This window comes from Natator depressus, chromosome 26, assembly GCF_965152275.1.
Source record: "Natator depressus isolate rNatDep1 chromosome 26, rNatDep2.hap1, whole genome shotgun sequence".
Taxonomy (NCBI): Eukaryota; Metazoa; Chordata; order Testudines; family Cheloniidae; genus Natator; species Natator depressus.
In genome coordinates, this window is record NC_134259.1 from 1,568,925 (window position 1) to 1,592,577 (window position 23,653).

Below are 23,653 nucleotides of genomic sequence, written 5' to 3' on the forward strand. Positions count from 1 at the left end.
GTTCGCTATCCACAAGCTGCGGGGGAAGGAGAAGAACCAGGCTAAGCTGCTCTCAGCCGTAGGTTGCTATTACACACATCCCACTAGCCAGCTGAGTTTTGCTTCTCTCTGCTATACACATTTGTGCTCTTCTGTTGTTCTTCTAATCCTGGAGCATGAATATAAAGTGACCTGCTTCTGTAACCTCCAGGGCTTTAAGTCAGCAAACCCTGAGGCTGCCAGACTCAACGGGGATATGGGACTACACAAACTAGGGAATGCAGGTCATGAAATACCCTCTTTCTACAGCGTATTGAGTGCCAGTACTTAGGACTCAAACTAAAGCAAAGAAGGTTGTATTCAGCTCAGAAAAATGCCTGGTAAATGGATTCCTAAATATGTGTACAAAAGGAAGATCCCTAGTTCATAATCCTGATTAAAAAACTAAACAAAACACCAATAGTACAGAACGGCTGGTCAGTTTTCAGTCTGAAGGCAAATGTCAACGCTTGCATTCAGTTTTGTTGAACACTGTCCAGTATTGTACATACTGTAACTGACCCTTTCTGTGCTGGCATCCCCAACTGAGAACTACGCAGACAATAAAGGCATAAAAGGGGTGACATAATGTAAATAAACTAAGTCTCCCGTTCCAGCTAGTTCTGAATTTCCCTAAATCTACTAGCATAATGTACATGAATCCTATCTCCTCTGCTGCTCTTCGGAGTGGGCGATGGGCGATGTTAGACAGTCACGAGTAAGATGAGTCCCCCTGTTCCAGGAAAGTAAAAGGACCCTAGAAATCTGGTGTCGTGCGATCTCTGTTGCTCTCCTCCTTACTACAGGAAAGCACAGGGAAAAGTGCCGCACTTCCACAGAGACAAGACAAGGGAAAACACAGCAAGGGGGAAAATACTTTCCTACAAGAACACGCAATATTTCACTGGTCTGTTGTGGCCGGGGTGCTCATGCAGAGTGCTGCAGCGTACATGACGAGTTTGTTATGGTCAGGCTGATCTCACATGCAGGCTGAGCGCACCGGTTTGTTACTGTAGGGGGCTGATGCTTGCCGGGGTGGCACACGCTGGTTTACTATTGTAAGGGTTTGTGATGGGTCCAGATGAGGCTTAGCCAGGTGAGGGACAATACCCCAGCATATTTAAGTCTAACTGGCTGCCCTAGACTACCCTAACCAGGCTTTTGGGGCTCAGTTAAAATAGGTAGACAATCAAAAAGGTGTCGCCCCAAGGTGAGAGCTGTAAACTAGGAGTGCAGACAGCTGCCCCCTGACCAGTCACTCAGCAGAATTAACCAGAAGAATGGTTTTGTGCCGTCAATGTTTGAGTCCAACAAAGGCAGGATTCTCTCCCCACTCGCAGCAAGCCCGGGCCCAAATGCCAGCTAGCTAGCTCAGACTCTTCAGGGCACGTCCCGCTGACGGTGTGGGGTGTCATTCATCACGGCCAGGTCCTGAACAGGCTGCCTGATGTTCTAACCTAACCCTAAGATAACGAGACAAGGCACTGGACTGGCAGGCAGAAAACCTGGGCCTTATCCCCGGCTCTGCCACCGACCTGCTGTAAGACTTTACGTTACTTCTGTTTTCTGTTTCTCCGGTTACCCTTTGACTGTCCCGTCTATTTAGATGGTAAAATCTCGGAGGCAGGGATTGTCTCTTACCATGTGTCTGTGCAGCAGATAACAGAACAGAGCCCTGATCTTGGCTGGGCTCCGGGTGGTACTGCAGTACAAATCATTAACATTAATCTGTGCACTGAGCGTTCAGTCTCCACACTGCCTAGAGAAAGGCGTTTTACCTTCTCCTTGCCCATCGCTGGATAGGGCCAGTAATAGTTAATAAATAATGCTAATACTTCCCTTGTTGAAGGTTGCTATTCTTTGCAATTGATTCTTGTTTATTTTATTGTGCAGGAGATCTGCACTGAGCCAGGTAAACCCTCCCCAAGCCCTAAAGACATGACCACAGGAAGTTATGCAAAAGAAACGTTTCAGAGTAGCAGCCTGTAGTAGTAGACAGAGTAGTCTGTATCTGCAAAAAGGAAAGGAGTACTTGTGGCACCTTAGAGACTAACCAATTATTTGAGCATGAGCTTCCGTGAGCTACAGCTCACTCCATCGGATGCAGTCAGTGGAACATACAGTGGGGAGATTTATATACACAGAGAACATGAAACAATGGGTGTTACCATACACACTGTAACGAGAATGATCAGGTAAGGTGAGCTATTACCAGCAGGAGAGTGGGGGGGGGGGGCGGCAGCGGGTGTGAACCTTTTGTAGTGATAATCAAGGTGAGCCCTTTCCAGCAGTTGACAAGAACTTGTTGAAAGAATTTGTTAGTCTCTAAGGTGCCACCAGTATTCCTTTTCTTTTTATGAAAAAGAAAGTTAGGTTTTGAGTCCCTGGGCTCCTGGAGGCCTCTGTGAAGCCATTGTCTCCTGCCCCTGGAGCCATTCCTTCAGTATACGCTGCCTGCCTCACTACTTTACAAAGACTAGTCACAAGGGGAGACATCCCCCCAGGGGAAAGATTCACCTGCAGGACAAAAACCACATTTGTCTCTACAATGTATGGATCCAGGAGAAGAGCCCCCTAACCCAGTGGTTCTCAACCAGGGGTACGCATACCCCTGGGGGTCCATCAACTCAGCTAGATATTTCCCTAGTTTGACAACAGGCTACATAAAAAACCCTAGAAAAGCCAGTACAAACTAAAATTTCATACAGACCATGACTGGTTTATCCTGCTCTATATACGATACACTGAAATGTAAGGACAATAGTTCTATTCCAATTGATCTATTTCATAATCACATGGTATTAAATGAGAAAATAAGCAATATTGCAGTAACAGTGTGCCGTGGAACTTTTGTTTTTTAACGTCTGATTTTGTTTTTAAGTGAGGTGAACCTTGGGGTAGGCAAAACCAACCTCCTGAAAGGGGTACAGTTGTCTGAAAAGACTGAGAACCTCTGGCCTAACCAACACATTGATTTCATACACTTTTATGTCATCAAAACACACTGGAAGTTGACATGCCATGGGAGCAAGCACAGACACACACCTACAGTCCCACCGCCGTCTCCCTTTCTCATTCCTTTGCACACAGTCCATCACAAGGCTAAGCTCTCTGGTGAAATAAGGTCTGAGAGAGGTGAACACGAGTCAGACAACGGAACTCAAAAGGTAGGAAGGAGCCTGCATGCCATGGAGAGAAGAGGGGTTGGAGAATGCTAACAAACAATAGAAACAAATAAAGAAAACAGAAGAGAGTACTTACAACAGAAAACAGAGAAATTTCACTTGTTCAGTAGTCCTGATGCATCAAATAATAGACAAGAAAGAGACAGACAGATGGAGGAAAAAAAAAAGCACGTGAAAAGACCTGGATATTATCTCTCATTTGAATAAATGTAACGAGTTGCACAGTTCTCTTTCTTGGGGAGGAGCATGCAGATAGGAGACAGTCCAATTCAGGGTTTATTATTATTGGAGAAGAAATGAACATTCATGCAAAAATCCAAAACCCCAGGGACCCAGGTGCCTGGAGCAGCCTACTCTGCTCCTAAATAAAGAAGAGATGGAACCTGAAACTTTAAGTGATATTCCATTGTCTGCTAACTCTTAACCACTTCAGAGTCAAACACAGACGAGCACAGGAGTTTAACAGATCCATATAGATTCCTTCCAAGATATTTCTGAAAGATGTAAGAGAGACCAGGTCATTCAGGTTTGCCAGGTTTTCTCCATTCTCTCTCAGTTAAAATCCATCCTCCAGGTTTCCCCCCTCATTAAAATTTCACCTGGACAACCTGTGAGCAGAATGGCAGCTTGTTTCATTTTTAATGTCAATTCAAGCACAAACTGTGTGCTTCCTACACTTCCCCATTTAACCTGTTTCCTGCCTCTCCTTTTGCTGCTGGTTCCACCTGCCCCTTTGGCCATGTGAATGTCAGTTAATAATTACAAGAAAAAGGCCCAAATATTTAGTGGGAAATGACTCTCTTACACAATAATCCTTTCTGCCTTCCTGTCTGTTCACAGACTACATATTGGGGTTATATCAAAAGATTAAACAGTATTGCGACATTTTGTTTCTGGTGTTTTGTATGTTGCAACTTCAAACTCTGGGACTCAAGTCACCTGGAGACATCAAGAAGGCCCAGACCCTGCTCGGAAGAAACCTGAGACACAACAGGTGAAAGGCTTACAGTGACATATGCACTCCCAGAGAGTGGATACAATTCAGCCTGCATTCCCAGTTGGCACTGTGAAACCTCAGTACTTACATGACCATTTTAAATAGCATGCTTTAAGAACTAAACATGTATTTAAAGAATCCCACATGTACATGTACCAAAATAGTCCTGCAAGGGAAGGAAAACTGCATATGCTGTCTGGGCAGATGTGATACAGCCGACAGAACAAATGGCCTGACTGTTTAACCGTACTTCTCTTCATGAGCTATGGAAGAGGAAGTTCCAGGAAGACCCGAAAACAGTTTTAGCAATACGTGATGAAACAGACATCCATTTGCATTGAGTGGAAGAACTACAGATCCCACGGTGCACCCGCAGTTGGAAAGCCCCTTCCTGCCCAACCCGCAAAACAAATCCTGAATGTGAATAAACCATTTAACAGCAGGGGATTTTAAACTTCATACACTGGAATCTCAAGCACCTGTTCTCTCTACCACGCCAGGATCGCAGGTGATTCTTGCAACCAGGTCCCACTAAGAGTTGTTACTTGCTATGCAGCACTAGCTGGTAGCTGAGACTCTAGGCTACTTGGCTGTTGTGACTAACACATCAACTGCTGAGTGTATTTGGCTTTCTCATCCTGTCAATTCATGAAGAACCACTGGATGAGAAAAAAAAAAGAAAAGATACAGCACCTTTGTGCAAATACAACAGGGCAGGAACAAAATGTAGAATCTGGCTGCCTGCCGTAGGTGTCTATCTTGCAGCTCATTCACCAGCAAGACTAGCTTAGATGAGAACAACGTGGCAGGAAACAGGAGCATTGCTGCAATTACTCCCAAGGCATCTGGGAAACAAACAAGCAGGCTACCATCCCACAAAGCAAACCTCCGGCTGCCTGACCCCGCAGAGAGCACAAAGAGCAGCAAACCCAGCACGCGGCATCACTCACGTTATCAAGCGCGACTTGGCCTTCTTTGGAGAGGCTTTGCCTATCATCAGCTCCTCGCCCTGAACCTCCAGGGTCTGAGACTCCAGGATTTCATTGAGATTGTTATCAGCTGTGGGGCAGGAGTCAGCAGCTGTGCTAGCTAAGCTCTTGGTGGGTTTAAAAGGATCCGCTGAGTCAAAGTTGTTGGGGTCAAAATGATAGGAAGCCTTTGGGAGGGGTGGGGAGTTCTGCAAGTTTGAGCTGCTGTCAAAAGGGTTGAAGTTAGGATCATCCCACTGACTGGGATCCACCGGGTACAAGGCTTTGGGGAGAGGCACCTCTGCTGAAGCCTGTTCCGGGCCATCAGCACTCGTAGGTTTGTTACCAGCTTCTCTTTGTTGTCTCGGAGTTAGTTTGCTGGCAGGTTTCCTGCCGATTTTCTTGGGCAGGGCTTTCTTGACCTCTCCGTTCTCCGCCCCATCCGTAAAATCAAATTCCAGCTTCAGAGCATGGCCCCTGGACTCCTCAGCCAACTCCACCCCCGAATCATTGGTATCACTGTTTGAAGCCATGAAGGTTTGCTGAGCTGCAGGAGGAGAGTTTTGTATTTTGGAACCTCCCATCACAAAGGGGTTTATTTTCTCATCATACTCAGCTAGATTGAACTGGTAAGATGCTTTGGGGACAGGGATGCCCTCCGTGACGGTTTCTGTTTCTGGGTTCTCTCCAGCTGTTTTCTTCCTAAGGGAAGATGGTTTCACTTTCTTGAGCTTGCTCTTGCTTGGCACTGACTCCAGGGCAAAAGTTTCAGCCTTTGGCTCAGCATCAGCCAACCCTTCGAGAGTGACAACCATGTCTTCTTCTGACATCACCCACGCTTGGGTAGCTGTGGGTACATTGGATGACAAAGTCTGGTCTGGAGCCGACACTACTGAAGATGGAGAATCAGTTTCTTTTGTGAGTGCTGAAGAAATACCCAAAGGCGGCTCTGTTTCTGGTGCAACTCGTGTCACGGATGAATCTTCATCAAGTTTGCAGTCAGTTTCTGCTTTAGAATTCTTGTCACCTTGAAGAACTGCAAGAGGCGATTGCACCTCATCCTCGGAGTGCTTCTGGGGTACGTATGTCTCAGAAATTTCAGCTACCAGCTGTTCCTCATCTTCACGTAATTCTAAAATAGATAAAAGCAGCTATTAAAACCATGCCTGCTCTACAGCATTCTAGCATATTCTGCACCTAGACATCAGCTGAATGGGTTATGGATTGGCTTCCCTACGATCTTCGTCTTCTCAAAGCTGCTCCAAGATTCATAGACACAAAGATCAATGTATGTATTTAGATTTATAATTTATCCCCAGCTGCAGATACGTTCTGTAGAGTTTAAAGTACACAATCCAGAATCTGAAGGTCACCATATGAGAGAGAATGCCCACACACAGACCATAGCTACTCACCTACCAACAAACCTGTAACGTCCTCTCCCTATGACCCACTACCACCCTAATGCCCGAGAAGAAAGATTGGCTTTGCAACTTGATTGGAAAGTCAACAAATCTGAGTTGCAGAGGACCCCTAGCTAGGACTGGTCAGATAGTGTTGATTGCGACTCCCAAGTATAAAATCTAGGTTGCAAATGTAGAATAAAACAACAAAATGCATTATTGCCCACCGAGATGGGAAGTAAAAAAGACAAATCAGTCTAAAGCAACCACAACTTGAGAAAACAACCCAGAAGTTCATTTGAAATAACATAATTTTACTTTATTTCACAGATAGCGGCGAAAGGGGCAGGTGATGTTGGGATAAGTGGTAGTACCGATATTTTTCAACCACCTTCGTTATATTTTGTCATTGAGCTAATATGTGACAGGGCATTTTTTCAAGTCCTGCTACAAACGCGCACCTTGTGCCACGCTGTTATTCCACAGCCCTAGCTTGACACCGATGAAGTGGCTTGTTCAAAAGAACGTGAGTAGGAGCAGCTATGTAATTTGCCATTTGGACACAGCCAGTTAACAATGCTACCAGCAGCCGTCTCATAAGCTCCAGGCCTTTTCCCACATCTTTACTTCCCATCCCAATGAAGGGAAGTGTCCTGTCAGCGGAAGAGGAGTATACCGCCTTCAGCCTCAGCACCATTTCACCCAAGTCCGTGGGATTTACACGAAGGCTGGTTACACCGTTCCAGTGTTCAACGATATCTGCTTGAAGGCCCCATTTCATTGCCAAAAAGCTGTCCTGTGGCCTCAGTGTAAAGAAAATTAGTCTCGGGGTTTAAAGGACAAATTACAGGCTGCAGCTTGAGTTGCAGGGGCAGCTGTGCAGAGACGGACGGTGCTATGGTGATTTGACTGCGAGTGCACATCTGGGTGTCCATACTTCACTCAAGGGAGGGGGGGTTAACTGCAGGTAGTGTATGGTACACAGTTATTTACCTTTGTACAGTTCCACTTCGAGCAGTAAATGAGTTAGGCACCCAATTCCCTACGCCCCTTTGAAAGCCTCAACCTCGTGTCTCTCCTCTAAGGCAGCCTTTGTTGGGTGAATGCAGATTTCAGGCAAAAAAACAAAACAATAAAACAAACAAAAAACAACCCGAGGAAAGAGAGCACCCTAAAGTCTGTAACATAAACTCAGGTTTTGCAGTGCAGTCTGTGCATGCCCAGCCCACAAAAGCACCGTGTAACTTTTGTGCTGGGTTGGTCTCACGATATTCAGCTGAGACATTCTGAGTAAGTTTCCCAGGCCTGAAGAAGAGCTTGGTGTAAGCTCGGAAGCTTGTCTCTCTCGCCAACAGAGGTCAGTCCAATAAAAGATCTTACCTCCCCCACCTTGCCTGCATTTCAGCATTCCTGCAGGTGAAGGTGCTGTTCACAGCAGCCAGGCTGAGCCTTGAGATGATGGTCCCAACTTTAACAACTCCCATGGATTCCAGTCCTCTCTCGGCTCTACAGACACTCCTAAAAGTATCTTGCGAACTTACAGGGAAGCTCTGAACATGATGCAGACCAAGGAAAATCCCTTTGTCTGTAGGTCTCTAATCTCCAGCAATGACCAGTGTGTAACCACTACACCCGCCTTCCTGCAGGGTGAACGGTGCTATGCAACTCCCCCGCCCACTCCAGCACACGGAAAAGCCAAGAGACCTGAATTTGTCACAGTGTCGCCAGCAAGGGGGATGCTTGTTTAGGTGAGGCAGCACCCGCCCTGAGTAAGGGTGGCTGGATCAGGCACACAGTAAGCATTGAAAGGTTTCCTAAGGACTCGTATGCTGAGCCCCACGGCGAAGGAGCTGGTCTGACAACAGCTCTGCTCACTTCTGACATCCCTGCGTTTGCTCTCCAGAAACTGTCTTATTAATTCTGACAAGCACAGCAACCACTTGGGGGCTCATCAGCCACCAAAGAGCCCTCCTGTTGCGTAACGCTCCTGACATCAGTGTGGTGATGCTGTGCCCCTTCCGGAAGGCTGATCCAAACCAGGAAGCCAAGCTAAGCTGAATTGTCTTAACCTTTCACTTGCTGTTATTTATTTTATGCTCCCATTTCCCTTTGAAGGATTCTCTATCTTCTTGATCATCATCTTCCTGGGAACTGGCTGTGATCTCAGAAACACGGGGCAGTCCCCTCACAAGTCAGGTACTGGGGAAGGTGATTATCTGAAGACAGTTTTTGCAAATATTAAAATGCTGTGTCTGAATCAGCAAAGGAGACATGTGACCAGTCAGTAGGTTCTCCGGGTAGTATTTTAAACGTCTGCTATAGCTGGTTCTCTTTTGTTTACCCAAAATGCATGGCTCACGTCACCGAGATGTATAAATGTGAGATGCCACAGTGCAGTGAAAGCAGACAAGCGTATATGCTTGAGGGGAAAAAATACAGAAAGCAGGGTCTATTAAAAGAACAGAGGGTGTGTTCAAAATGATAGATTTAGCTCACAACCAACCAACCCAGGAATATCTCTGAGTTTTTCCAGAAGATTCTCTCTCCCCATCCCTGGAATGTTGCCTAATCTCATTCTCATGGCAGCTAGCCCCTTCTGCAGAAATCCTGTCTACGAGTTCATATCTTGCTCAACACTATGCTATCCGAGAGCCTTAATCATGGATCCTGACCCACGACTTAATCACTGCCGGCCACAACTACTGCAGTTCCCTCCCTCCGTTAGTCTTCCTAAATCCTTTACTTTTTAACCTTTTCCTCTCTTTCAGGGGATCCTCAACTGCTCAGACACCTTGAAAACGACAGCCGTCAAGTGTCTAGGCGCAGAAGGGACCATACTGCTGTGAGCTGGGCTGGGAAGGAGGGAGCAGGGAGGGAGAAATGCCTGCAGTAATGAAAGCCCATCCTCAACTCTTCTGCATGCCTCTTGCATTTTGGCAAGGGGCATTTGGCCAGATTTCCCAGTACTCAGCACCCATAATTGAAGCCAGAGTTTTGAGTGCTCATCTCCCATTGTAACCCCTACCGCAAATGTCCCGGATGCCTCTGAAAAATCTGTCCTTGGCTGTGGTGTGCAGAGCTTGTCTGAAAATCTGTAATAGCACAGGAGACTTCAAGGCACAGCGCTAGTCCTGGGAAGCCCCTTTTCTACAGCCAGTACAATGGCCTATGATTTGGTCTCTGACCAGCCTGTGTAAGTGGTACAGCATCATGTCTGAAATAATGCAACTGTTAATACACTTTCACAAGGGGGATATGAATTATGGTAGGCAGGGCAGCCCACCTGACCTGCTAAACACCAAAGCACTCATCTTCATAAGGACTTTATGTCTATCAAAGTGAGTTTGTTACTGTTCCATATTTTCTGGCTACTGAGTGCACTATGGATCAGCAAAAGAAGATAAACATGGAGCAGAGAAATATCCACATTCCTGCACTAATCCAGGATGCTGAACCAAGCCTGACTCAGCTGGTGGCTTCTGATTTGCATAATTGATCCTCAATATGCTAAAAACCATGGAAATGAAGCATGAAGGACGGTCTGCACCCCAGGCTGGGGAGGGAATGTTCTCCGCTAGAAACTACCTTCCTGCCCCTGTGAAATATATTACCAAACACAACCACAATGAGACGACCTCTGTGAAGCCGTGACTGTGTAGCTCTTCAAGCCAGCACTGGGGAGGGTCTTCCTCCCACTTGTTAACAGGATAACCCTTGTTAAAGCCCACAGTACTTTACTATGCCTGTTGTATGATCCCGTGTTTCAGGCTACTGCTGTGGTACCTGTTCCTAAGGGATGATCTGACCCTGAAATTAAAGGGACACAGGACAGCCACATTGTATACCCTGGGGCAGTTCATTCTCCTTGTAGCTAGTGTGCTGACAGCCATAAACTTAAATCAGTCTAAATTCATCTACCTTGAGTAACTAAAAGAACATGCTACTCCATTTCCATGGAGGTCGCCTCTCTGACCTCTGCTGTGACCCACCCCCCCGTGTGAGAGTCGCACGCGGGTTTGGGCTCTGCGTATGAAGGACACTTCGGTTACCATCATTTTGAGCTTGGATGTTGAGATTGGCTGGGCTCTCTCATAAGAAATACTGGTGAACTGACTCTTCTGGGAAGGCACCTTGATTTTGTAATTTGCTCCCTCCTGATGCCCACCAGAGTCCAGACTTGCTCACCCTGCAGGCTGTGGCAGAGTCCACCTTTTCCCCAAACACGTGGGGAGCTGGGTTATACTGGAAACAGGAGGTGTGCATTAGGGACATTGACGGGCTTGCGGCAAATTCCAAATGGCAAGAGATGATCACCGCAAGGCACTGATCGTTTGGGTGGAGGACTGTCTTAACTTGATGGGAGGGACAGCGGTCACTAAAACCTAAACAACTGCAGAAACAAACGAACGCAGGGCTGGGGTCAGAGCCCCCAGCATCCGCGGGGCAACAGGGGATGCAGTGCTGGGTCTGGGGAACACCCCGTGTAATAGAGAAAAGCCAGTGGGGCAGTAAAGAGCCACCTTATCTATGCAGTCAAAATCCCCTCTTCACATTCCCCGAAGGCGCATGCCACCCTGCCTCTGAGGTAATCCTGGATTCCAGCTGCGTGGTCTGGCTACCTTGTTAATACCCCACAGGGGACAGCGGGTATTGGCTGTCTACAGTAAGGCAGCAGACGATCCTTGTACACACAGCACGTACCCCCTCAGCTGCGTGAGGCCTGCAAAGGCAGAGTATGGCTCGGGCCCTTCAGAACCTGCCCACTCTGACAGCAGCTTTGACTCTCACCCTGCTCCTCTCCGCCGTGTGTCTGAGGGGGTGTGAGGCTCCGTGCTGATTATGTGATAGGATTATTTTACACGCCATCGGTTTTCCCACATCATGGCCAGCCTGTACACAGCCCACAGTCCCCTGGTGGATCCTAGGCCCAGCCAAACCGCCCCGGGGTGTGCTGGCTTATCCACAAAGCCCTGTAGCTGGGAGGAGGCCGGGATGGGTAACCATTGCTCACCCAAACAGCGCTGTGTAAGGACAGGGAGCCCGGGAGTTTGCAAATGCCCCTCGCCACAAGTGTCAAACAGCAACATTATCTCAAGCGTGGGGGCAGTTTGCTGCCATGAGCCATCGGGAAGGCCATTCTCCATGGCGGGTTCCCCTGCGCAGGATGCATACAGGCGTACTGTTCTGCAGGGCGTTGGCTGCATAGTTCAAATTCCCCTGTGTAGCCAGTTCATGGCCAGAGCTCACCTCCTCCCGCCCAGGGGCCCACCCTCTGCAGAGAATCAGTCAGAGGCCAGGGGAGAGGATTAGCCTAAAGAGTTTTGAAATGAGAAGATGTTCCAACAACAACAAAGCCCAGCAGCCCCAATCCAGGCACTGCTCAGTGCAAGAGACCTCCGCTAAGCTCCCAGCACCAGCCAGTTTCTCTATTCTGTTTCCATTGATTTGATCTGGGGCAGGGGAGGGAATAAAAAACTAGTCTCCCAACACTTCATACCTGGCTATGCAAACTGGGCCAAATTCATCCCTCTGGCTTTACTAGCCACTATGCAAACCCACTGCAGCCTAATCTGCCTACCCAGTGGACAGCTCCTCCCCCAACCTGGCAGCTGCTCTTCCTCCTCCCTGCATTTCCTTTGACTCCAACGTGCTGGCTGATCAGTGGCCAGAAGAATGACATGCGTTTTTCACAAACAATTACACAGGATGCAAAATGCAAGTGACCCACAGAACCTTCCCTGTACTCCGGAGAAGAGTCACTGCAGCAGCAGACGCACGTTCCTGGCAGTCCATCTACTCCCCCCTGCCCCCCCGCCCCGCTAGCCTGGGAATGAGCCATCCCAATTGCTGCAGTAAATGCAAGCTATGCCTTTAGGGAATGCTTTCCAGCACTGCCCATGCATGGAACAGGGATGGCGTGTGCTGCTCTGCTCCTGACTCGGAGGCGCCTCAGAGGCCTGGGTGTGCATTTACATTCCAAAGAGAGTCTCTCCTGCTGCACAGCCACCCCCATGCCACTGCTGCGTGAGTCATGTTTGGAGAATGTGCGTGTGGGCTGTACAAAGACCACCACGCTCCCCGTCCCTCACGTGGGCACAGCAGAAGAGCCCCAGTGTGGCACACTCAGCCGATGCTCCTCTAAGCCCAGCTGCTTCATCAGCCTGACTGCGTCGTGCTGGTTTGTATTTAAACTCCACCAAACGCTCCAAAGTGACTTGGAAGGAAACAATTTTACGATTGACTCCCACGTGAGCCAGGCGGCGGCGCACACTGACCCGCTGAATGCGGCCAGACCATGACTCCTTGGGGCAGCTCTTCTTGCTGGCTCCTTTGAACATGAAAAGGGCACCCTAACTCTTCTGTACAGCACATCAGAGCCACGGCCATTCCCCGCAGCCCCAGAGCGGAAACAGGCCATGCCATTCCCTGTGGCTCTGGAATCCACTGCAGGCCTGGTCACTTTCACATTGCAAGGCAAGATGAATCGTTCTGTTCAGGCTTTTCACCCACTGTAGATGGTGAAGCCTCCTGCGGCAGTCAGACCCACAGCTCGGGAGAAAGGCTAGTTTTGGGATTGAGGCACGGAGCTGAAATCCAGGAGATGTGGGGCCGGACTCTCCACTGCCCTGCACCTTGGAAACTGGTTGCAGAATGCTGCCATTCTGACGTGAGACCATTCCATACCCCCATTGCACTGGTGCAAATCACTGCACAAGGTGCTGGGCAGTGGAGAACTGGGCCCCTGCGGTTTATCTCCAGCTCTGCCATTGACTTCCTCCGTGACCTCCGGCAATTCATTTCCACTCTCGGAGCCTCAGCTTTACTATCTGCAAAACGCAGCCCCGATACTCCCCTAGCTCACGGGCATAAGGGCTGGAACAGTTTGTATAGTGGGCCATTGAACCAAACTGTAAACCCTGTATATGATGGGAACCACTTCAAGCCAGGGGGTGCTACCACACCCCCAGCACCCCTAGTTCCAGCACCCATGATCACTCGAGCGGTGAGGCTTAATGCATTGGGGTTTGGCAAAGCACTTTGAGGCCCCCCCGATGGAAGGTGATATCGAACTGTAAAGCGTTTTGTAAAGCAGGGTTTCCCCACCTTTTTGATACCAGGGACCCGCTTGCTGCCTTCCTAAACGGTGTCAGAGAGACTGGTGCCAGTCCATGGACCGGCCGTTGGGAGACACTGATGTAAAGGATCGGCTGTGCGGGTGATGAACGCTGCGCACATGCCTAGCAAGGCCGCGGCACTGGTCCTGTCAGGGTAATTGGTTTGCAGGAGGGAACTGGTGAGCAGGTTCCCTGTTTTATACTCTCTTGAACAGAATGTACACAGAGGGCACTGCAGTGGTGGCCACCTTGTACACACATATAACGACACTAGTACTCGCTGGTCTAGGGAATGAAATACACCCACTGACTAACCCAAGCACAGCCCGAACACCCTATCCTCTGCCCTGTCCAAATGAGTCCATAAAACCTGGCAGCAGCAACACGCTGCAAAGACCTTCTTCCCTTTTTATTCTACACATTCCAGCCAAATGAACCAGCAATGCTTCCCCACAGCCCTGCATGCCAAGTGCCTAGCAGAAGAACCCTTTACTATCTATAGCCTTTACATTCGACTCATTCTTTGTGTGCTCCATGATTCACACATGCCCCTCTTCTTTGGCTGGGCTCAGACACAGAGCGAGCACAGGATATTTGGACTGCAGACTCAGCTCATACTTTTAAAGCTAGACTTTTCTCTGCTGTTTTTTCACTGTTGTTTAACAGACACTGGTCTGTTTTAAGTCTATTTTGCTGTTAAGCATCAGGATACTTGTGAATGGTGCTTTACAAACCAACCAGTGATAATGCTGTTAATATACAGTATAACATGAGCCTGAATCACGGGTAACAGAAGTAAATGCTGGTGAGAGCTGCTACAATCCAGGATCTGTTTTTAGTCCTTCTGCTTAATTCCTTGTGAAAAATAACTCTGTAGGAGAGAGGGAGGAGGTGTCTTTAGAGAGAATAGGGCAGAATTAGGGTCTCTCTAGTCCTGGATGATAAAGAAAAAGAGTTAAGAAAAGATTTTGTGCGGGAAGAGAGAACGAGCGCAGTGGCCTGGCCTGAAAGTGAGTGGGACGTTCTGTATCTCTGACTCTGAACATGCAGGGTGCAATGTATCTAACCCTAGTTCGACTGTCTGTGCAACAGGCCTCCCCCGTTCAGTGCTTTTGTCCGTACAGGTTTCATAACCTAATTTTATTTCTACATACTGATGATATCACAATTTTATGTGGATAAATGAGTTTCTATTCCCACTAACCCATCTGAGTACGGGGAACGGCCGTGGCATGTCTGTGCATGCAGCTTCTACGGACAGCAGCCATTTCCCAAACACTCTGGGCACCCTGATCTCGCTGTCCCTGATACCTCTGTTGTTTAAACACTGATAAGCAATCATTAAACTGGACTGATTCCTGATTATTGTATCGATGACAGCTACCACAGCTCTTGAGCGCCAGGCCACTCGCATGCAGACTGTGCTAAGTACACTGCCCTCCCAGCCTCCCAGGGAACCAAGATGCATTGTTATGAGGAGGGTTTAATGTCTGCATTAGCCAAGATCCAGTAGTCTTATATCCCAGGGAGCCTTCTGAGCATAGTACATGCATCATGAGAGGCCTCACTCCATCGTTTCAAGAGCTGAGTACGTCACAGAAACTTTGCTGGAGGGCAATGGATGAAGCCTCTTGGAAACACAGGCTATTTTTCAGCTGCAATGTTCAAAGTTGCATCCGATGACGTGAGCTGTAGCTCACGAAAGCTTATGCTCAAATAAATTGGTTAGTCTCTAAGGTGCCACAAGTCCTCCTTTTCTTTTTTGTGAATACAGACTAACACGGCTGCTACTCTGAAAAATGTTCAATGTGATACTAAGAGCTTGTCCGGAGAGAGACAGTGACTGCTTCCACTGCCGGGTACCTGTGCCTGCCTCACTCCATCAGCAGTTCCGAATTGCTCCCTGGCCAAGAGTTCCAGAGACCCGAGCCCATGTGGCTGGAGTTGGGTTTGTGGTTTCTAATGGATCTATTTCATCTAGAGCCCGAGGCAGACACAGCGGGCAGCAGCTGAACTCAGCGGAGACTACATTCGTCCTGAGTCGGTTCCCCAGCACCCTGCCCCGCTGATGTGATCTGCCAGTGTGAAACTGTCACGGACACTGAAGATAAAGAAAGGGACAAGCTTGCCAGGAGCCTTCCTTGCAAGGTGACCTTCCAACAAGACCTTGGTCTATGTGCCACCCATGAGGAGCTGGCTCTAGCACCCAGTGTCAAAACCGCTCCTGTTTACCAGCAGCAGCACTGGTATGTCGCTCGCCCCTGATATTCAGCTGTCAGGGAATGAGAGCATAAACGCAACACGTCCTAGACAGTGCAGCTGGTTACCCTGCCCTCTCAGCAGCCCTAGCCCCATGCCCTGAGTAGGGCCCAGGAACACTGCAGCCTTTGTCTGGGATACCATGAGGAGCCCGTTCATTTGCGCACTGAGTTTTGGCCCAGGCAGTAGTTTTTAGGAATAGTTCTTCCCAGGAAAATCAGGGACAAAATGCAGTTCTCGGACACATTTAACATGTTGAAGTGTCTCCCTGGAGACTTGTGCCATGTGCCTCCTTGAGCCAGAGTCTTTGTAGAGATGATCAGAAACCCAGCAAGGAAAATCTCCTGAGAAATCCCACCCTCTACGCCCCAGAACATCAGCCCACAAACGGAGTAACCTTTGGCTTTTCTAAAAAGCAAAGGATTGCGCTGCTAGCCCTTGGCAGCAAGAGTGGCCTCCCTGCCCGAACCTCTCCACTGAGGCAAACAAACAGCACCTGCTGCCAGTCTAGCTGGACTACCACTAGGGTCTCTGCCCCAGCAACAACAGGAGACCAGGTTCACTAATGATGGATGGTCCCTCTACTGAAAAGGCCTGGCAGCAGATCCCAGCGCTGACTGCATTTGCTTGGTACTGTGGTCCGATGGTGGGCTGGAGTACAGGGCACATCACAGTAAGGAGCAGCTCCAACTCTTGAGCTCTGAAGTGAGCTGTAGCTCACAAAAGCTTATGCTCAAATAAATTTGTTAGTCTCTAAGGTGTCACAAGTACTCCTGTTCTTATAGCCAAGAATGTTTCCACCAGTCTCAGCGCCCCACTGGCTGAAACAACAACCTAATGGAACAGAGGTAATCAGCTGCAACTCGAGGGAGGTAAATTACAAACCCAGCATAAACAGATTGAGCAATCAGCAAACGCCTGTGAGCGAAACACCAGGGCAATGAGTCCCTGTTGGGTGAGGAAGGGCAGAGACTAGATCAGGTCACCAAGCCAGCACTATGTGCCCAGTGAGAGTGGCTAGTCCCAATGTACGCTGTGTCCCCAGCTACCCTCTCACCCAGAGACACTGCATGGGGCTTTTTCTACCCTCCTGCATATGGCCTTGGAGATCTACAAGTCACCATGCTCTGACATGATTCAATCACCTGCCCTGCAGATTGGATGGATGAGTAGGGTGCGGGGGGAGGTCCCACAGAATCCTTTTCATGGATAGCCTTCCACATTGTTTACAAAGCCACCACACTGCAACGAGAAGTAGATGTAGACACAGGAACTGACAACAGCACCCAGTCTGGGCATTAACCCTGATTTCCACTTAGAAACTCAATCCGGGAGTGTGAAGGGCTAACAGGGCTGGCTAGCACTCAGCATTGCGCAGGGAGGGAGTGTGTGGGAGAGAGCAGATGACTGGAATGAGATATATGGTATCACTAACTGTATCATGGGATCCTGGTTGACCGCAGCCATAGAGACACGAGAACCTGACTGGGCAATGAAGCCCTTGGTTCTCTGCAGCTCTCACTGGCTGTTTCTTTAACAACGAGGATCAGAGATTTTAAGTTTCTAAAATTTTAACAGCGACCATACTGGGAAGCAGTATGAAAAACCGTGAGTGCATGCAGGAGAGGTATGCACATTTCAACCCCTTCTAGGGCCAGCATTTTAACAGAGGTAAATTCAGATAGGATTCCTGGCATTCAGAACTAACATGGCTGTTACTCTTTTGCAGTATATTCAACCTGCGGTTTTCTGTCAGAGCAGTGGATTCTGACTATTTCTGCACATAATTTATATGCAATACCATCCGCACAGCGTGAGGTTCCTTGTACAGCTCTGCCAATGCCCTTCCATGCTGGCCGGTAGGTGCCCCTTCTGTTTCAGTGCTAATTCCCCAAGCCCCACCCCAGCTCTGCCAATACACCTCAGCCATCACCTGGTTTTCTAGATCAGGGCTTACAATGCACAGGCTATCATGTCAGATTGTCCAGCTGTGGTTCTGTTACCTGGACAAATGCCCAAGAGCAATTAAATTGAGACACCCAAATCCACTTAATCAGTCCCAGATGTCCAGAGGTCAACTCCTGTTCATCTCCGCACTGTGCCACTGAGATTATAAAATCCCCTTTACCCAGGCAACAAAATCTCAGCTTCAGACAGTAATGAGGAATGGTTGAGGGATGAAACATCGCATCAGCTACTGTGAAAGAGGGCAGAGTTGCGCCATCGCAAATGCAAAGGGCCTGCCTGCTCTACGGCACCCATCAATCAGCTGACTGTCAAGTGACTCCCCGAGCCAACAAGAGACATATTTACCCAGGCAGGGTTTTCAGGAAGAAGTCAGGGAGGGCGCTTCGAGAAATAAGAGTCTGAAAATACCCTTTGCTCCCCTCCATTAGACCGAGCAGCTTCTGGCTGCATGCTGTGGTCTTCACTGGGCCGTGGGGAAAAGCCTCAGCCCCTCGGGGTAACTCACAAAACCGGCTCTCTGGACATCTTCGCCATATTGCCACATTCCTGCTGGCTCTTTATCGCTGCTCCGGGGGTAGCAGGTGGGTGTGACCAACTATTGCAAAACAGCCTGATTATAATTGCGCACCGTGAGGGCGCGAGCTGGGGAATCGAACTGACTCAGTCACATGTCAGTGCAACCCTTGGCCCCTCAAAACTGTCCAATAAATCAACATTTCACTCAACTTAAAATGGCCCTTTGCAGCAGGTGCATAGCCCTGAGCATCTGCATTTAAACTATCCTGCCCAGGAACTGCAAACACCTGGCAAGCATTATTCAAGAAAACAACTTCCCCTCCCCAGCCCCACCCTGTTTTCTGCATCCAAAGCAAAATAAAATGAGACCAGAAAAGATGCATGCCATCTCTTTACCTTGGGTCCTGGCCTCGGCCACATCCAATCCCAGTGATGGGTCACAGATCTCCTTTACAGGTGACCGGATTGGGGTTTCTGCTTCAGGGGTCTCAAAATTGCCTTCAGAATCCGAGCTGCCAAGGAGGGGAAAAGAATGAAGAATTACCACTTTCAAGGCTAGCTCTGAAATGCTTCACATACGTTCCCTAAATATCCAGCCAGACTGGATTCCAGCTCCCAGGCGACCAGCAAATCAACCGATCCGCAGATGACATCCCATGGCTGGGAGTGATTCATTCCCAACACACCATGCTAACGAATGGAAAAGGTAGAGGAGATGAAACCATGTTACACTCAATTCCCCTTGAAACTTCCCTTCCAGCCTCCCTCCCCCAGATGCCCATCTATCAGAGATTAGTCACATAGCGCCACTACACTTTGGTACCTTTTGCACAGATTGTTTTTATGTGAAAACACACACCGGCTATCTCAGCATGGGTCAGTGACCCCTGGGACATGGCACCTCCGACTGGAGTCCCTTCCTCTAAAGCTCCAGCTGGCTGTTGGGAAGCTCAGAAAATAAGCCTTTACCTGCGGGTTTCATGTCTGCTAGCATTCGCACTGAGACGAGAGAGCACCATGCCAGAGCAGCTGCCGGGGCCTGCAGGACTGCTCTGCCACAACCCCCTTCCCCTAGGATTGCTGCCTCTCCGTGGGACCAACGGTGCCTAAATCCACGAAGCCGAACGTGTCCGGAAAGGAGCGCAGGTCCCAGGATGCTGGGAATTAATACGCTAATGCTACACACTGTGTCTAGGGAGCCGAAGGGAAGGGCAGAATTAGCAAAGGCAGATGCAGATGCTGAACATTCAATGCACTGAACAGCCAACAAGCTCTGAAGGGAGAAGCTGACAAGCCGGGCAGATGCAGCACATGGGACTTCACCCCGCCACAGCAGAGCCTGTTGTCCCTGGAAGGATGCATCCTGCTATGCCATCACACGTGCGAGGCAGCGGGGACTGGAGACCAACGGGACTGCGACAAGTTCAGGGGCCGAGTCCCCGCAAAGCAGGGATGCTGCATACTTGCCTGAAACTCAATGACTTGGTCTCCGCCTGCGAGTCGTCCTCCTCTATTTCTTGATCTACCCCGCCATCCTCACCGTCACCAGCACCCCCCCCTCGCACAGCAGACCAGGTCCACTTGGCCCACTGGACCGGGGAGAGGATCTGCCAGGGGCTAAACGCCATGAGAACAGCGGCCCCAGCTCCGGCTGCCAGGGGATTCTTTCCAAAATGGAGGGAAACGGTGACAAACGCCTGTAAATATTTCTAGCTGAGGCGCGGATGTGGTTAAAAGTGAACCATCGGCTCCCCGCTCTCGGCAGCTTCCTCCGGGGCAGGCTGCTGCAGAGCCGCGGAGGCGCTTCCAGATGCTGCACGCCCCTGGGGCCGAGGCTTAAGCAGCCGCGCTGACTTGCATCTCCCAACAATGGCCACGGAGAGCAGCGATCTGCCCCAGATTTCCACGGCGCTGCACGAACCCTTGGCAGCAGAACCGGCTGCACCGCCCCAGCCGCCCTCGCTCCATCCGAGCCCGCGGCCGCCGGAGTCAGCTGGCCGCCGGAGCCAGCCCCGGCCCCCCCGGGCTGTACTACTCGCGCGGGCAGGGAGGGGGCCCGGCTCGGCGCCTCCCACCCTTGCCGCCCGGGAAGCTTATTTCCCCCGCTGCGTGGAGACTGGTCGTGACCAATTTGCGGGTGAAGCGAGCAGGCTTCGGGCTTGCTCAGTTAAAGACACCAAGGGGAGAGGAGAATTCAAAGTAATTCCCACCCCCCCATGCCCTGGCACCAGAGCGTCCGCTCTGGGAGTGAGCGCTCGCTGCCTGGGAGCCTGTCCCTCCTTCTCCTCCCTCCGGCTCGCGAGCGCGCGGCTCCCGGGATCCCAGCTCCTCCAGCCCGTGGTAGCTGCACACAGACCCCCCCGGGGCACGTCGAGGACTCTCAGGCTCCTCTCACAGTGGCTCTAGTTATCTCGGCACCCGGGGGCTCAGAGACAGTTTGGGGAAAGATGCTGCAGCCGACAGAGCTGCCTTGTATTGTTTCGTGCTGCTGTTGAGATGAACTTTCCTTCCCGCCCCCGGCTCCCCGCTTTCCCTTCTGCTTTTGCGGGGGTTTCTCTCGCCGGCCCGTCGAGCAGGCGTTTCTGAAGCGAGGCGGCTGACTTGTTAACCAGGGGATCCTCTGCATTTCTGACGGGTGCGGGGAGCAGCGGGGCTTCCCGGTTCTCTTTTCACCCCGCGGCACGTTTGCTGCTTGGCCGCTCCGCCCTGATAGCATTTGACACCCATGTGGCAATGGCATAAAGGCAGAGGGGGATTGGTCCCAAGAGCGGGATTCTGCTCTCACTCGCACCAGTCTAACGCCGCTGAAGTGCACCTCGTTTACACCAGTGTGGCTCAGGTGACTCGGCCCCGGGCACGGTCCGTGTCCTGCCATGATGCAGCAGGAGGAACCGGATGAGCCCAGAGAGCCCTGCCACTAATCGCCAACACAGAGCACTTGTGGGCAAGGGAGTTTCCTCCTCTACCCGGACCCATAGGCACCGTGGGCAAACAGCACACCTGGCTCTATGGAGGCCACTCTCCCAGACAGGAGCCCCCCCGCACCTTCTGCAGGGCATGAGGTTTCCCACCCAGAGGCAGCACAGACCTCTGGGCCTGGTACAGCCACGGTGACTGCATGGCCTGCTCCAGTGTGGGACCTCACTGGTTTTTTGAGACGCGATTGGCATTTTAACCACCTCTGGGCAGCATAACAACTACAGATCCTCAGCAGGCTCTGCGTCTCTCGGACATGCCAAAGAAAGCACGGTTCTGCTGCACAGGAGTGTTAGGGTGGCCCACTTAAAAGAGGTGAAGGTGTCTGATATCTAAAGAGCACAATTCATCCCCCCACCCTCTTGCCAGCCGCCTGACAGATACTGTCTCCCCCTTTGTGCATGCCTAGTCATTGGGAATAGCAGTCGGGGCGAGGTCAGCCGGGCAGCTGTCTCTGGGCTTGCAAGCTTACACGGGGTGCTGACCCTCAGCCATATGCCTGAGCACAGCCCCAGCTCTGCACTTGTTGGCCAAACAAAGAGAAGAGGGTATATTGGCCCCGGGCTATTTCTGGGGTTCTGCACTGTGCCCAGAGGGAAAGAACAGCCTGGTGGTCTTACTATCCAAACCACGAGAGCATGCACTGTGCCACCTCTTCAGAAAGCAGACACTCCCCCCCTCCACCCTAAAGAGTCACCAGCACGTGGGTAGAGCAGGGAGCTGGGCAGTGGTATCTGAACAGTAACTGGGGCAAACCCCTGCCCGAGACACTTTCCCGGGAAATTCTGGCTCCATTAGCTTGGGTTGATATTTGAGGCTTTTAAACCCTCCCTGGAGGAGCCTTCCCAGGGCAAACCATTTATTTATTAAAGAAAGGTGTTTTTAAAGAGCTCTCAGCCTCGCCTTGTGATGTGACCAAATTCCCTGCAAAAATAAGCTCAGTCAGTAAACACTAGTCAGGTGATAACACTCCATAAACAAATGCCTCCAAAGCAGTCCCTTGGGAATTTTCCCATAAAGTGGGATCAGGCTCTAAGAGTCATCAGAGCTTGGACAGACTGTCCTGAGTTCATTACTTCCCACACATCAGCGAGAGGAGGTCCAGGTTTCTGACACCTCCCGGATGCACAAAGTGCCTGGGTGGAATGCACAGGAATTTGGCAGCAGGTTTGTTACAAACGCTGGCGTTATCAGCTTTGAGCCAACTGCTGCTCGGACAATCTCAGCCTTCCAGAGCAGAATGTTTGCAGATGAAGATCCAAGCTCCCGGCTGAAATCTTTGCATTACCTTAGAGGGAAAAGGTTTGTGTTTCAGAGTTGACTTATCCACCTTCTTCCCCTGCCACTTCCAGAAACATTCTGGGCAAAGGGATGACAATTGGAACAAAAGCTGCGAAACTCAGCTCAGTGCAATGCACAGAAGTAATACTGGCCTTGAATAATTCTGCACAGTGTGCATGTGACAGGCCACAATCACAGACAGTGTGCAACTATTCTGTAAATTAGCAACTAATTGCAATCGTTAGGAATGCTTTCACATGAGCACAGGAATCGCGATACCAGATCAGACCAGTGGTCTGTCCAGTAGTGACTGTCTCTAACATTGGCCAGCATCAGATGTTCAAAGGAAGGTGCAGGAAACCCCACTGTGGAGAACTGTCAAATAACATCCCCAAAGCGGCCCCATTGTGCTAGGCACTCTGTGAACATAGAGTAAAAGGCAGTCCCTGCCCTGAAGAGTTTACACTCTAAATATACAAGACAAGCAAAGGATGGGAGGGGGAACAGAGGTGAAGGAACTTGTTCAAGGTCATGCAGCAAGGCCAGAACTAGAACCAGGTCTCCTGACTCCCAGTCCTGTGCCCTGTTCACTGGGCCACACTGCTTGAGCCCTAATCAATTTACCCTCCCAACACTCCTGTGATGTAGGACAGTGTAATTATCTGGCTACAGGCCACAGTGAAAGCTGAGGCAGGAGGACATTGCACTGCTAATAACTGCAGTGCCGATGTGGGAGGTGCTGCTTGGATGCGTAGAGAGCCGTGCAGGGTATATACCCTGCGGGGTCAGGTGTGCAGGGTGCTCGGCTCGGCTCGCCTAAGCTGTGGCTCACCATCTACACAGCTATTTATAGCCTTGCTAGCTGAGCATGCAGTGTCTGTTCTCTGCATGCTCCCTCGAGGGTAGACATACCAGAGGAGTTAAGTGACTTGTTCAAGGTCACACAGGAAATCAGTGGCAGATTCAA

General features: G+C 50.1%; 1 protein-coding gene across 5 annotated transcripts in view; it reads right to left on the minus strand.

Annotated features, from left to right (window-relative positions):
• Nucleotides 1-23,653, minus strand: part of TACC1 (transforming acidic coiled-coil containing protein 1) — a 63,696-nt gene that overhangs the window by 21,815 nt on the left and 18,228 nt on the right. The window contains exons 1-4 of one of the 5 annotated variants that reach the window (XM_074940218.1): nucleotides 19,897-20,442; nucleotides 18,826-18,941; nucleotides 5,151-6,300; nucleotides 3,280-3,315 (exon numbers count right to left, since the gene is read on the minus strand). In XM_074940218.1, the coding sequence (XP_074796319.1) occupies nucleotides 3,280-3,315; nucleotides 5,151-6,300; nucleotides 18,826-18,941; nucleotides 19,897-20,057 (1,463 nt within the window). In that variant the 5' untranslated portion in view covers nucleotides 20,058-20,442. Of the gene's footprint in view, nucleotides 1-3,279; nucleotides 3,316-5,150; nucleotides 6,301-18,825; nucleotides 18,942-19,896; nucleotides 20,443-23,653 lie in introns of those variants that run through there. The other 4 variants (XM_074940215.1, XM_074940219.1, XM_074940217.1 and 1 more) reach the window with 4 other exon arrangements.